At 38.7% G+C, this 16932-nt stretch overlaps 1 protein-coding gene across 1 annotated transcript in view; it reads left to right on the top strand.

Annotated features, from left to right (window-relative positions):
- LOC126458793 (probable E3 ubiquitin-protein ligase HECTD2) overlaps window positions 1-16932 on the top strand; it is a 344272-nt gene that overhangs the window by 309081 nt on the left and 18259 nt on the right. Inside the window, exons 11-13 of the mRNA XM_050095818.1 lie at window positions 5793-5867; window positions 5965-6159; window positions 10218-10333. Coding sequence (XP_049951775.1) covers window positions 5793-5867; window positions 5965-6159; window positions 10218-10333 — 386 coding nt within the window. The remainder of the gene's footprint in view (window positions 1-5792; window positions 5868-5964; window positions 6160-10217; window positions 10334-16932) is intronic.

Genomic DNA, 16932 nt, shown 5'->3' on the forward strand with positions numbered 1-16932 from the left:
CAAAAGACGAGACTAATCGATTCGACAGGTCATCCTCCTCCACGACAATGCAGCTTTTGACTGTCTCCAACTATAGAAAATGCTCTAGACTACACTTGATCATCCTCCTTACAGCCCGGACTTACCGCCCTGCGATTTCCATTCACTCGGACCGCTTAAAGAAGCTCGAGAAGCGCGACGATTTGAAGATGACGAGAATGTGGAAGACTTCGTGCGCAACTGGCTGGTGACACGACCCAGTTCTTTTTATGATGAGGGCATCAGAAAGCTGCCCATACGCTAGGACAACTGCATTTCCAAAGCAGTATAAGTCCCTTGAGTTTTTCAATAAATGAATGTAAATAAAAAATAAAATCCCGTTTATATTTGATCCGCCGTCGTATGAAGGAGAGTATTTTTATTATGTGTTACGTAAACGGTAGCGCCATTATCGTGCGTGCTGATGGGCGGCGGTTGGAACTCGTTGCGGTCTATCATTTTTTTATCAGTTTGAATATTTGAATCATTTAAATATGAAATTCGCGAATGTATTTTAATTAACGCATACTTAAGCATCATTTTTTCAGGAAAAATGCACGTCTTCCAGTTTCTAATTACTTATCGCACTCAAAATTCTGATTTTCATTGCAAATGTACATTCTTAATTATCGATATTTTATAAAAGACTGTTGAAGTTAAAAAAACATTACACAACTAAATTTTTTGGAGAAAAATGAAAAATCAAATACTCTTTATTTGAATACGCCCATTGCTTTGTAGGATAGATGTGGTTTCACACGAGCCAGAGAGATAGGCGTTTTACAAGGGAACCTCCCCACCCTCATATTTAGTTATAAGTTGGCACAGTGGATAGGCCTTGAAAGACTGAACAGAGATCAATCGAGAAAACAGGAAGAAGTTATGTGGAACTATGAAAAAATAAGCAAAATATACAAACTGAGTAGTCCATGTGCAACATAGGCAACATTTAGGAAAGCGTAAGCTCAGTATCGCCGTGGTCCCGTGGTTAACGTGAGCAGCTACAGAGCGAGAGGTCTTTGGTTCAAGTCTTCCCTCAAGTGAAGAATTTACTTTCTTTATTTTCGCGAAGTTATGATCTGTCCGTTCGTTCATTGACGTCACTGTTCACTGTAATAAGTTTAGTGTCTGTGTTTTGCGACCGCACCGCAAAACCGTGCGATTAGTAGACGAAAGGACGTGCCTCTCCAATGGAAACCGAAAACATTTGATCGCAAGGTCATAGGTCAACCGATTCCTCCACAGAAAAACACGTCTGATATATTCTGTACGATACTGGTGACGGCATGTGCGTCACGTGACAGGAATATGTTGTCGACCCACCTAACTTGTACACTTGGCGAATGGGTAAAAAGATTCTACTACCTTGCCCGATTTAGGTTTCCTTGTGGATGTGCTAATCACTCCCAGTTGCTCACGCTAACCACGGGACCACGGCGCTCGAGCGCTCATAATGTCCTTGATGTTGCCTATCTTCCACATGGACTACTGAGTTTATATATTTTGCTCATTTTTTCATAGTTCCACACAACTTCTTCCTGTTTTCTCGATTGATGTGTGTGTTCAGTTTTTCAAGGCCTATCCACTGTGCCAACTTATAACTAAATCTGAGGGGGGTGTGATGGGGAGGTTCCCTTGTTAGAAACACGGAAATCAATAATCTTCGCGGCGTCGAGCACACTGGACAAATGCTGTATTTTTACAGTTGCCACCGAACCACTGTAATCTGAAACCAATGGAATTGATCTGGAGCCAAGTTAAGGAATTTATCGCGAGAAATAACAAGACATTTAAGCTGCCAAAAGTACTGGAACTAATACACGAAGCTTTGTGACATGTTACTGCCGAACGATGGCGAAATGCAGAACAGCACGTCATAAAAGAGGAGGAGGAAATGTGGATTTTTTCGGTGGCTTGGGATTCTGTTGCTGATCGCCTCGTTATCAACGTATCACCGCTGAAATGCACCGTATTCTTCGGAATCAGATATGGAAGGAGTTCGGAGATTACCAGACGACTGATTGTAATACCTTCAGTGGCTTCAACATTAAACTAAAAGGGAAATCAGCAGTACGCCTTTACTCCACACAAAAATGGAGAGCATGTTATGTTTTCCATCTGGTCACCTAAGAAGCGTATCACCTGAGTTTTACATACTCAATTAAACAATTTACAAATGTTAACCTCAACAAATATAAGCGAACCTGTATTTTTCGAATTACGAATTTGGAAAAAAACTCGTCTTACAATCGGGTAAATACGGCATGTCCCATAAATGTTCAATGGAATTAATGGCGAACGATCTGGAAGGCCAAATCATTCGCTCAGTTTGGCCTTCTGTTTAAAAATTAAATGATATTCAAAGCTATATTGTTTCTCTGCTCATCTCTTTTAACGTCTTTACGACAACTGTTCGCATCACTGCAAGTTAGTTAGATCACAGTCCTTCCACATTAAACACACTGGTAAAGCTGTTGCCCCGTATAACCGCTGAGTCGATGTACGCGTAGCGCACAGTATAAAACGCATCTTCACAATCGTACTTGACTGTACTCGACACAGGTTGGCTTCTGCTCCCCGTGAAACGAAATTCACTGACGTTGCGGAAAATTTGGAAGAATACATAGTATAATGTTTCCATGAGATTCATTCTTATGGTGATCGGAGTTATAGGGCTGCACGAGTTAAATTTGTCACAAGATTTTTCGAGAAATCTTGAGTCGGTTCGAACGCGAATATCGAATGCGCAAACCTACCCTTCCGAATTCTTCACAATAAATCTGTACGTAATCTCGATAGCCAAAGCTTCACCTGTAAATGTAAGACGAACTCTACATACTCAACTAAACAATCTACAAATGTTAACTTCAACGAATGTAAGCGAACCTGTATTTTTCGAATTACTAATTTGGGAAAAAACTCGTCTTACAATCGGGTAAATACGGCATGTCCCATAAATGTTCAACGGTATTAATGGCGAACGATCTGGAAGGCCAAATCGTTCGCTCAATTTGGCCAGAATGTCTAGTCTCTAAGCCGCCGAACATAATCATTTCCAGTCAAGGATCAGTTCAATTAGACCTGAGGATCCTGTCCACTCCATGTAAACACAGCCCACATCATTATGGAGTTACCACCAGCTTTCACAGTGCCTTGTCAACAACTTGGTCCATGGCTTCATAGGGTCTGCGCCGCTATTGAACCCTACCATCAGTTCTTACCGACTGTAATCAGGACTAATCTGACCAGACCACAATTTTCCACTAATCTAGGGTACAACCAATATGGTCGCAAGTCCAGGAGAGGAGCTGCAGGTAATGTCTTGCTTTTAGCAAAAGCACTTGCATCAATCATATGCTACCATAGCCCATTAATAAGTCGGCCAGAGTGGCTGAGCGGTTCTAGGCGCTGCAGTCTGCAACCCCGCGACCTCTACGGTCGCAGGTTCGAATCCTGTCTCGGGCATGGATGTGTGTGATGTCCATAGGTTAGTTAGGTTTAAGTAGTTCTAAGTTCTAGGGGACTGATGACCTCAGAAGTTAAATACCATAGTGCTCAGAACCATTTGGACCCATTAATGTCAAATTTTGCTGTATTGTCCGAACGGATACGAGGGTATTTCGGAAAGAAAAGATGCACCGTACGCCAGAGGAACAGAAGAGTTTTGGCGAGCAAGTTGGCAACACTGGTGTTAACCTTGAACCGCTAGCTTTCTCCTCGCGGTCGTTCGGCAGTTGAACGTTGCTTCTAGTTGGAGTAGGTCGTGTTTAAAATGGCCGCGCCGATTCAGAATCCCGCCAAATGCGAAGTGTGCTCCATCATACATTTTCTTCATGCAAAAGGTCAGCGACCAGCGGATATTCACAAAGAAATTGTTTCTGTTTATTGGAAATTATGAATCAACAAAATGTAACGAAATGGTGTCCTCATTTCTCTGAAGGTAGGACCGATGTTCATGATGAACAAAGAACAGGTCGGCCATCTGTGATCTCTGATGCCCTTCTTCAGAGAATGGAGGAAGCAATTCGTGTGAATAGATGGCTCACATTGAAAGAATTGCATCAGATCATACCGGACGTGTCAATGACACCTCTTTATGACGTTGTGACTGTCAAATTAGGATACAGGAAATTGTGTGCGCACTGGGTTCCAAAACTGTTAACGGAAGAACACAAAAGGAAAAGGATGGGCTTTGCATTCAACTTCCTCATACGCTATGCTGAAGCAGGTGATGAGTTCCTTGATCACATTGTGACAGGTGACGAGGCGTGAGTTTATCACCATACATCTGAATCCAAGCAACAATCAATGCAATGGCACCATTCGAATTCACCAAACGCCAAGAAATGCAAAACGTCGATTTCAGCGAAGAAAAACATGGCTTCTGTTTTTTGGGACAGACAAGGCATTCTTCTGTTGGAATTTATGCTTCCTGGAACGACAATTAATGCTGCTGCATATTGCCAGACTTTGAAACGTCTTCGAAGGGCAATTCAAGACAAACGCATGGGAATGCTGACAAGTGGAGTCTGCTTGCTTCATGACATCGCTCAGCCTCACACAGCACTCGTAACCAAAGCGCTACTCAAACAATTCAAATAAGATGTATTGGACCATCCGCCATACAGCTCGGACCTTGCGCCCACCGACTTCCATGTCTTCCATTACCTGAAGTCATATCTTGGTGGAAAATCATTCCACGACGATGAAGAGATCAAAGATGAAGTTGAAATGTGGTTCCGACAACAGGCGACAACCTTCTATGACTGTGTGATACAAAAGCTTGTGCACGGATTTAACAGATATTTGGATAACGGGGCTGATTATGTCGAAAAATAACAAATCATCCAGTTAATAAGATCTAACTGACGTTTTCTAAATAAATGTTCTATTTAAGGACTGCGAGCCATTGTATCTTTACTTTTCGAAATGCCCTCGTACATTCATCGTGTGTCCCACATTGATCTCTGCAGTTATTTCATGTAGTGTTGCTTGTCTATTTTGTCTATTAGCACTGACAACTTTATGCAAGCATCGATGCTCTCGATCATTAAGTGAAGGCCGTTTGCCACTGTGTTGACTGTGGTGGGAGGTAATGCATAAAATTTGATATTCTTTGCACACACTTGACACTGTGGATATTGGAATATTGAATTCCCTAATGATTTCCAAAATGGAATGTCCCAAGCATCTCACTCCAACTACCACTCTGCGTTCGAAGTCTGTTAATTCCCATTGTGTGGCTATAATCACATCGGAAACCTTTTCACATGAAACACCTGAGTGCAAATTACAGTTTTGCCAATGCATTGCCCTTTTCACCTTGTGTACATGATACTACCACCATCTGTATGTATGCATGTCCCTATCCTATGACTTTTGTCACCTCAGTCCAAAGTCTACATTATTTTTCTTTGTTCCAAGTACTTTCAATGTCATGAACTTCATTCCTTTATTGGTGGTGAATAGTGTACATCTTCACCTCACAGTCTACCATATAATGTGTGGCATTTGATTTCCAGTAGGTTTACTAGTACACTTTGATTGTCATCCTATGCCATTCATAGTTGTAATATGAAAAACTACCTGTTTGTGCTGCAGTCTCTGACATAATGTGCATAGCCTTGTCACTGTAGTTCACATCCTAAATTTAAGTTTAGTGAGTGATATGTCCTTAGATTACTGTATTTCTATTATGCAGTGACATTGCATTTCAGTCAATTATACATGAGGTAGCATTACATGTTTCACAATAATTTTATTTTTTTGTATAGGATGTTGCTAGAGGACTCCGAGAACTACTTGCTTATGAAGGCAATGTCGAAGAAGATATGTGCATGAGTTTCCAGGTAACCTGAATAATACTTTTTGTCAGTTTATGCTGTTTAAGAAATTATTACTGTCACCTGGGAAACTTAATTGTAAGGTAATGTTTTGTGGCCACAGGTTTCACTGGAAGAGTATGGGGAAGTAAAGACGTACAAACTCAAGGATGATGGTGAAAATATTCCTGTAACAAATGAAAACAGACAAGAATATGTTAATCTGTATATGGACTGGATACTGAATGCAGCAATATATGAGCAGTTTCGTGCATTTTATCTGGGATTCCACAGTGTCTGTGCATCCAATGCATTAATTGTAAGTCTTTCTGTTTCTGTGTTATGTAGCAAACTACTTTCACCATTTTGTTCTGCACATTCTGCTGCTGCCTAGAGCTTCCTGCTAGCAATGGATCACTGAAAGCAGATCACTTAGAGAAGTTAAGATGTATTTCTTGAAAGACTAAAATATGCAGCAGCCACATCCATAAATAAAATTGGTGATAAGCTAGTGACCTATAATTATAGATCTGTCATCCTACTTCCCATGTTCTCAAAAAATTTTAGAAGGTATCTAGTTACAGAATATTGAACCACTTTTTTGAGAATAACCTTAACAACAGCCCAATTTAATGCCATTAAAAGATTGCCTACAAAGCAAGTAGTATATGACTTCACAAACTTTGTTCTGGTAGAACCAAATAACGAAATTACAATGTTGACATTTTCTGTGACCTTGACAATCCCTTTGATTCAATAGTTCATAAAATTTTGATAGGGAAACTAAACCATTGTGATATTAAAGATGTACATAGATGGAGTCATATCTTAACAACTGAAAACAGAGCGTTACACTAACATACGTGTTATTGATCATTGCAAAATGATCCTAAAATCCCAGCTATCACAATTGATTATTGTAAAAAAAGTAACTTAAATTTGTGTGATTCAAGAAAAAATGGTAAATCATCAAGAAGGGATAACACTTTTAAAGATGATGCACTTAAAAGTATAATATATATGCACCACACTAGTCTTATTACAAATATTCATAGATGAATACTCACCATGTATATTAGTAATAACTGAACATTATATAAAATCCAGTGAAGTTATATATTATAGATTAGAAGATGATTTGCCAACAAACAGTTATTGCAGCCAATGCCATAAAGGGCATATTATGGAAATTTATATTAGTAAGGATACAGCAGTTTGAAAAATTTGCTTTTTAGAGCACTATGGTTTACAAGGATTAATCAAAATGGCAGGTGTGCTCCATAGTCATGATCTCAAATTAGTGAAGCATAAAGTGATTGATGTATATCACCCACCAAATGCTTATGTAATGAGATTTATGAATAGTCTTAGTATTTTAGTTAGTCAAAGTGGTGCTAATGACCCTGCTACATTTGGTAACTTTAACACAGAAGAAAATTCAATAAGAGTAATAAACTTGAAACTCAGTGATGCATTAAGCTCATACAGTTTTTAAAATATACGAGAGTCACTCCAAAAGAAATGCACACTATTTTTTTAAAAATCCATCTTTTATCCTACATGTTTGAAAGTTTTACAGTGTGTAGATACATCCTTTAGGAACAACATTTTCATTTCTCCACGTAATTTCCATCCCTCTCAACTGCCTTTCGCCATCTTGGAACCAGCACCTGTATACCCGCATTCTAAAATTTTAGACCAACCTGTTGGAGCCAGTGTTTCGCAGCGTGCACAAGGACATCATCATCTTCAAACCTTGTTCCACGAAGAAAGCCTTTCAGTTTCCCAAAGAGATGATAGTCGTATGGAGCCATGTCAGGGCTGTAAGGCGGGTGTTTCAGTGTTGTCCATCCGAGTTTTGTGATCACTTCCACGGTTTTTTCACTGACATATGGCCGTGCATTGTCGTGCAACAGCGAAACATCCTGCTTTTGCCGATGTGGTCAAACGCGACTCAGTCAATCTTGAAGTTTCTTCAGTGTCGTCACATATGCATCAGAAGTTATGGTGGTTCCACTTGGCATGATGTCCACAAGCAAGAGTCTTTCGGAATCGAAAAACACCATAGCCATAACTTTTCCAGCAGAATATGTGGTTTTGATTCCCCCCCCTTAGGTGAATTTGCATGATGCCACTCCATTGATTGCCTCTTCGTCTCTGGTGAAAAATGATGGTGCCATGTTCCATCACCTGTCGCAATTCTTCCAAGAAATTCATCTCCACCATTCTCATACTGTTCCAAAAGTTCGCTGCATACCATTTTCCTTGCTTCTTTGTGAGCCACTGGCAACATCCTGGGAACCCACCTGGCACAATGCTTTTTTAACGCCAACACTTTCAGTATTCTGCAAAGATTTCCTTACCCTATCACAACATAGCATGACAATTCGTTCACTGTGATGCATCTGTCAGCAGTCACCAATTCGTTAACTCTCTGCACATTGTCTGGAGTGTGTGCAGTACGAAGCCTGCCACTGTGAGGACAATTCTCAATATCGCCCTGCCTGCTTTCATCACATAACCTGCTTGCCCACCGACTAACTGTACTGTGATCGACATACACCTTTCTCAACCTCTTGTGGATGTTTCCCACTGTCTCATTTTCACAGCACAGGAATTCTATGACAGCACGTTGCTTCTGACAAATGTCAAGTGTAGTAGCCATCTTGAAGACATGCTGTGATGGTGCCACTCACGGGAACAGGTTGAACTAAGTTTGAAAACAAGTGGGAAGGATATATCTACACACTGTAAAACTTTCACACATGCAGAATGAAAACTGTATTTTTACAAAAATAGTGTGCATTTCTTTAGGAGTGGCCCTCGTAGTAATGAACACTTGCCCCACTAGAACAGACTATGCTGTAATCAACAATAATGTTATAGATAAGGTAAACTGTAGTAGCTTAAATTTTCATTATTCTGGCTCCTTTTGCCAGGTGGAGCATACATAAATTCAACTGTGCCAAAAATAATAAAAAGTGTTCTACAGGAATTAACTCTGAATGAATCAAACATTAATGCCTTTAATCTAACAGGGGAGAATTGGGATTCTGTGTACCAGCTGAAAGGGTCTGACAACAAATGAGATGAATATGATTCCATCATTTTGAGTCATATGACTGTTGCTGTCCATCCAAAGAAACACAGTTAAACATTGGAAAAATGGAAGTAATCTTAGACTGTAACTTTCAGCGAATGGAGTTCAAGGAAGTTCGAACTCTTCCATATAGGTTTTCCAGGTTCTCCAAAACCCAATGGCTTGGTTGTACCACTGTTGGTAGAGAGGGATTAGCATTTTTGATTACTCCCTGAAGCAGTTTTCACCAAAGAGGTTTCCATTGTCTCAATTTTTTTAAACTACTGGGACAACAATTTATTCTATTTTCAAAAATAGATCTGAGGTTGTAAGCTCCAGTCCCTTTTCTCTCACGATAAGTCCCCAAGTCATTGACAATCTCTTTTCTATTCATTAGACAGTGACTGTTTCAGCACTCTTCTAAATTGTGAGGAACTTCTGAAGAGACTGAATTTCAAAAGACAATCAACTGTAAATCCCCAGTCAAAACCACTGAGTTTCATGGATTTACTTCCATTTTAAAACAATAACAAACTGCAATGTAGTTGAAAATAAAAACAATGATCTAGGAAATGTAGAATATGTTTCTTTTATTCTAGCTATGACCATAAAATCTTTTGGTCCCAGACAAATCATATCAGTCAGTGGTTACCATCTCAGATCTGCTCAAAACAAATCCTAATATATCAAATCCAGAATGACATCATCAAAAAATTATAAACACAATCAGCTAGGCATTCTCAAACATAATTAAAAATATTAACTCTTGTGGTTATGTAGTCTCCCATCCCTTAGCAGGGTGTCTTCTGCTGCAATCCTTCCAACTTCTTTGTCAGTATCTCTCAGTGTAGGATCCCATACCCCTGCAGCATATTCCAACTGCGGTCTCACAGGTGTCAAGTAGACTTACTCCTTTGCACCATTATTAATACCCTTCAGTACCTTCCTTAACATACCCAGAGACTCATGGATAAATTAATATCCCTGCATACAAACCACCATAAAATCCAAAAAATCTCATTTCTAATCCTACTTCATCCTTAATATCATTTACATAAACCATATACAGCAATTGCCTTAATTTGTGGTACACTGCTCTCTATTATAACTACCCGTGGTGGAAACATGTTATGTGTCACATGTTAAAGACAATTTTAGATAAATAAGAAAAATTATTTCAGCATTGACTCTCTGATTCTTGCATAGTCCATAGTTTCTTCATTTCTTTTTCATTTCTATATTTTTTATTTCTATATCTACATTACTTAAATATTATATAGCCTTTTATGTTGCTGTAGATGCTCAGACCAGAAGAGGTGGAGATGCTTGTGTGTGGTTCCCCAACACTTGATTTAAATGAATTGCGGAAAGTTACGGAGTATGATGGATATAAAGCTGATGATTTAATTATAATGTGAGTATCATAAAGTCTAACCAATGTTATTGCCTTGTGTGTTGTTTTTAAGGTTGTTCCTTTAATATATTAATATTATAATGTTCAAACAATGGAAAATCCAAGATGGAGTGTAACAATATTATGAGAAGGAAAGTTGTTACTCACCATATAGCAGAGATGCTAAGTTGCAGGTAGGCACAAGACTCTCACAATTAAAGCTTTCAGCCATTAAGGCCTTCGTCAACAATAGATACACATACGCACACACACTCACACAAACGCATCTCACACATACGCCTGCAGTCTCAGGCAACTGCAGTCGTGTGTGTGAGTTGCATTTGTGTGAGTGTGTGTGTATGTGTGTGTGCATATGTGTGTCTACTGTTGACAAAGTCCTTCATGGCTGAATGCTGTAATTGTGAGAGTCTTTTTGTTGTGCCTATCTGGTACTCAGCATCTCTGCTATATGGTGAGCAGTAACTATTATAATGTTTACTGTGATATTCTATATTACTATCTAGATTGTTCTTGTTCTATTAGTTTCTGCACTATATTGCATTTCATAGAATACAGATTTCCAGAAAATTGATTTGTGTAAGAAAAGTACACTTTCCAAAAAAAAAAAACAAGCAGTAAGAATACAGTGTAAATTTCTAATTCCCCACGCCACGAACCACTTCAAAGAACTTTGAATCTGTGGACCTACTTTCCAGTACACTTACTCCTCAAAAGTATTTGTTGTAAAAACTGGGAAATATAATATATTCATTTCATAAAGTACATTGGTATGGTAAGGGTGCAGTTAACATGACCTTGGGTAATATTCAATGACATAAAATTACAACTAATGAGACTGTACTACACACAGCCACAACAACCTCCATTAGTATAAACGGAAATTAAAAACACACTGGATGATCATTCCTTTCATAAATTATTTGATCACCAGTACGCAAGAACTGAATATTAATTGTAAAAAGGTATTTCTTCTTAGGGCACATAGATACATATGCATAGCATATGCTCTTAACTTCACTAATGCACTGATGCAGCATGCAGGCCACATCATGTGTGCTGTAGTGCATCTGTGGTGCTAAAAATGTGTTTTCTACGTGTATAAATGCAAAAATAAGGAGCTACAAGTTACAGAATAAAACACAGCTGTTCAAATGCAGTCAACAAAGGCATAATGCTGATGAAGATATAAAAGCATTACACCAATTTAAGATGAGTGAGAACCCAAAATACAAAGTATTGCGCCAATTTAAGATGAATGAAAACTCAAAATATGAAAGTTATATAAAAAGTGGCTGACTGCTGTAGTTCTTCAAGTAATTTAATCCACAGCTACAGAACTCTACCACCATACTCATGGACAAGCCATCGATACATACCTGTACCTACTCTAGTCAGCCAAGAAGTTATTGCTTATCATACATTTCAGATATGTGAAGTGTATAACAGAGATTGTAGTTCATCTTACTATATGTCTACAACGCCGTTGGTTCTTATGACAACGAATCATCATAAAGTAAATGAATCAGGGTCTGTGTCCATATGGGTTAAAGGTGCACCAAATGGTGCCAAGATTGAAGTTATTGGTGATGTGACACATTACTATAGAAACTGAAATAAAGTACCTGTCCTTTCCTTAATGAGTAAACACTGCAAAGTCCAGGTTGGAATATCAACATTATTATGGAAAGAATGGACTGCTACTCATCACAAAGGTGACACATTGAGTTGCAGACAGGCATGATGAAAAGACTGCTACATATAAGCTTTTGACCAAAGCCTACTTCAGAGAAAGGAATGCACACACATTCACACATGCAAGCACACCTTACACATACACATATGAGCACTACCTTTGGCCACTCTAGCCAGACTGTAACAGAAAAACGTTGAATGGAAGCAATAATTCAGAGTGGGGGAGGGAAGGGGTAGCAAGTTATGGATGGAGGTGGAGGAAGGGTAGTGTGGCCAGAGATAGCGTTCGTATGGGTGTGTGTGTGTGTGTGTGTGTGTGTGTGTGTGTGTGTGTGTGTGTGTGTGTGTGTGTGTGTGATATGATGTGTGCTTGCTTGTGTGAATGTGTATGCATTTTTATTTTCTGAAAAAGGCTTTAAACAACATGCAGCTTCACAGCCTGGGCCATCTGGAACCACCCCTCCACCACTATCTTTTCTGAACTGTACAAACAGGAGTTATATTTACAACATATTCTTTACTCATGAAATCACCCCAGCCTCTACCTCCCCACACTCTCCATCCAACAATTTCCACCCTATTTGTCTGACGTCCTCCCTCCAATTCACGTCCCCTCACCTTCACTGAGCACCACTCTTTGCCGGTGCACACACCAGTTGCGCCCACCAGTTTTTTTCCCATCTCTGCTCCTCTCCCTTTCTGCTCCCCATCTCCCTCCCCCTCTCCCACAGCCACCCAAAGCTGCACCTGTCTGTCATGTCTCGCCACCTCTACCCATACCTGCTAGCCATCCCCCTTCTCCACATCTCTCCGGATTGTTGCTTCTCTTCAGCATGTTTCTGTTGGAATCTGGGCGGAGTAGCCAGAGGCAGTAGTCATGTGTGTGTGTGTGTGTGTGTGTGTGTGTGTGTGTGTGTGTGTGTGTTTGTGTTTGTGTGTGTGCGCACACACATGTGGACGTAGGCATGGGCGAGGGCATGGGTGTGGGCGTGCGGGTGTGGGTGTGGGTGTGGGTGTGGTGAGAGAGAGGAAGAGGGAGGGGGGTGGCCAGTTGGCTTGTGTGAATATGTGTGCATTCCGTTTTCTGAAAATGGCATTGGCCAAAAGCTTATATGTAACAGTCTTTTCATTGTGCCTGTCTGCAACTCAAGATGTCATGTTTACGGTGATTAGCAATCTATCCTTTTCATAATATTGTTGATATTCCAACCTGGACTTTCCATTGTTAAATATGAAAAGGTTTTTCATACTCCAGACCAGAGCTCTGAGAATCATAATGACAGTGAAATCAGAAACATCTTGTAACAGCCTATTCATTAGTTTTACTATTCTCATAATTGAGGGGCATTTTTCCAAAACTCCATATATGCAAAAAAATTTCAAAATGATGTGGTAATGGAATAATGTCAACCTTTTGCATCAATCCCTGAACCAAAAATTGACTACTGTTGTGTGTATGAATGCTCCAAATGATAAGGTTTTAGCAAAAGGCGATATATGCATTCTTACAGTTACAGCAAACGTCGACAAATGCAGTACAATTACTCTCTGGTGTCTCGGCTCTCTTTCCACAGCAAGTAGTTAATAATAATGGAGGATACTGGTTGCTTTAAGCAAGGTTACTCATTGTTGTAACAATAGTTACTGGCTGGTGTAGTGTTGCAACCAGACTTCACTGTTGACAGAACATCTGCAGCTTACTTTTAGGCAAGTATTCCCTTGACTCTCGTGTGTACATCTACAAAGAAGAATTGAAAATGAAAGCAGAATGCATGATGATTCTTGAGCTTCTGAAAATGGCATACAGGTCAAAGAACGTTCCAACGGGAGAAAATCCCAATTCAAGAACAGCTTACGTCAACCTGAAAAACAAAGCAAAAAGTATAAAAACGAACCTATTATTAAATTCAATTATGGACTTGAGGTTTCGCCATCAAATGTTAAAGGAATGAAAGAAATCAAAGCTGTTGAGCTCTGCTATGAAGATATTTCCTACTCTGACCATCACATGGCATCATTAAATAGCATAGATCAAGATAAATTTCTGTTAAAATTTATTAATATTTCTTCACCTCAGCACAGAGTAAGGGACACCCAGGATGCAAAAAGGAAGAAAACACTGACAGTGAAAAATGTCGTTATAAAAAGGAATGGTGAAGTTAGTGCCTATTTGTGCTGCCACTTTCCAAGAGGTATCTGGTATGTCAGAGAATACATTATGCTATCTAGCAAGCAGGTTCCATAAAGGAGGGAGGCTGCCAAAGGAGAGGAGGTGACAGAACAGGAAAGGATCATAAGGAGGTAACTATTTCCATTGAGAACAAAAAGAAAAAAAAACATAAATGCAGAGAGAGCTACTGTGGAAAGGACAAGTCTATAGAGGTTATTTTCCTTTAGATCTCACAATCAATAGAATGTTCAAGAGATTCTGTGAAAAATGAAAAAAAAGGGACTGGAACAATGTTCCTTATCATAATTCAAGCATAAATTTTACAAACATTTCCATCTGTCATTCAGGACACCTCATACCAATACCTGCTCCCCTTGTAAGGCTGGTTTAATCAACATAAAAGCAGAAACATGTCTGCAGAATAAGAATTAAGTAGACATAGATTGCATAAAATTCGTGCAAGATAATCCTACAGTCATTAAGATTTGCTTTGACATGCATCAAAACCAGCCTATTCCAGAACTATCAGTCAGTGAGGTTTTCTATTCTCGACAAGTATGGTTATACAGTCCGTGCACTATGATCCATATTAAGGAGCAAAAAAGGGAAAGCACTGTTTTCTGCACGTGGTTGGAGACAGACTCTTCAAGAGGATGCAATCAAGTTGCTTCAGCTTTGCTGGATTTTCTTTCTGATGTAGATAAAAACAATCAGATCAGGACACCAATACTATATATCTACTCTCAGATTCTTGCAGCAACCAAACTAAAAACAGTTGTATGATGGTGATGCTTACAGCATTCTTGAAAAAGAACATGAAATTCAATAATAGTCATCACTTCTTCCATGTTCATTGCCATAGCTACATGCCTCCAGATCAAGTGTTTGTTTGAATTGAGAAGTCTTACAGAAAAAAAAGGAAACATCTTGTCTCCTAAAGAACATTGTGATATTTTAGAAGAGCACGGTACTCACAAAAATTCTGAAGAGAGAATGGACTGTTAAAAATCTAAAAGATAGTGCACAGACAGTACTAAAATCCAAGCTACCATTCAAAATGAACAGCCAGTGTGTCATCTCATATAAAGAAAATTAAGTGATACATTCTCCAGAAATCCAGTACATCCTGAGATGAAAGAAACTACCCATCCAATATTACTGACGTCCACCCTTTTGCAAAACAAAATATGATAAGCATAGAAAAGAAGAAAGACATGTGTGCCTTGCTAAAGTATCAGATGATGAAAAGGAGTTTTACAAAGATGTCCCAGATGATTAGCGTAAAGATACAAGAGGAAAACCTTAATGGTAAAAATGTGAGATTAGATTAGATTAGATTAGATTAATACTAGTTCCATGGATCATGAATACGATATTTCATAATGATGTGGAACGAGTCGAATTTTCTAATACATGACATAATTAGGTTAATTTAACAACATACTTAAGTTAATATAACTACTTTTTTTTTTTTTTTTTATTTTTTTTTTTATTTTTTTAATATTTTTTTTCTTAATTTATATCTAAAAATTCCTCTATGGAGTAGAAGGAGTTGTCATTCAGAAATTCTTTTAATTTCTTCTTAAATACTTGTTGGTTATCTGTCAGACTTTTGACACTATTTGGTAAGTGACCAAAGACTTTAGTGCCAGTATAATTCACCCCTTTCTGTGCCAAAGTTAGATTTAATCTTGAATAGTGAAGATCGTCCTTTCTCCTAGTATTGTAGTTATGCACACTGCTATTACTTTTGAATTGGGTTTGGTTGTTAATAACAAATTTCATAAGAGAGTATATATACTGAGAAGCTACTGTGAATATCCCTAGATCCTTAAATAAATGTCTGCAGGATGATCTTGGGTGGACTCCAGCTATTATTCTGATTACACGCTTCTGTGCAATAAATACTTTATTCCTCAGTGATGAATTACCCCAAAATATGATGCCATATGAAAGCAATGAGTGAAAATATGCGTAGTAAGCTAATTTACTAAGATGTTTATCACCAAAATTTGCAATGACCCTTATTGCATAAGTAGCTGAACTCAAACGTTTCAGCAGATCATCAATGTGTTTCTTCCAATTTAATCTCTCATCAATGGACATACCTAAAAATTTGGAATATTCTACCTTAGCTATATGCTTCTGATTAAGGTCTATATTTATTAATGGCGTCATACCATTCACTGTACGGAACTGTATGTACTGTGTCTTATCAAAATTCAGTGAGAGTCTGTTTACAAGGAACCACTTAGTAATTTTCTGAAAGACAGTATTGACAATTTCATCAGTTAATTCTTGTTTCTCAGGTGTGATTACTATACTTGTATCATCAGCAAAGAGAACTAACTTTGCCTCTTCATGAATATAGAATGGCAAGTCATTAATATATAATAAGAACAACAAAGGACCCAAGACTGACCCTTGTGGAACCCCATTCTTGATAGTTCCCCAGTTTGAGGAATGTGCTGATCTTTGCATGTTACGAGAACTACTTATTTCAACTTTCTGCACTCTTCCAGTTAGGTACGAATTAAACCATTTGTGCACTGTCCCACTCATGCCACAATACTTGAGCTTGTCTAGCAGAATTTCATGATTTACACAATCAAAAGCCTTTGAGAGATCACAAAAAATCCCAATGGGAGGTGTTCGGTTATTCAGATCATTCAAAATTTGACTGGTGAAAGCATATATGGCATTTTCTGTTGAAAAACCTTTCTGGAAACCAAACTGA

The sequence above is a fragment of the Schistocerca serialis genome, chromosome 1, assembly GCF_023864345.2.
Source record: "Schistocerca serialis cubense isolate TAMUIC-IGC-003099 chromosome 1, iqSchSeri2.2, whole genome shotgun sequence".
Lineage (NCBI taxonomy): Eukaryota > Metazoa > Arthropoda > Insecta > Orthoptera > Acrididae > Schistocerca > Schistocerca serialis.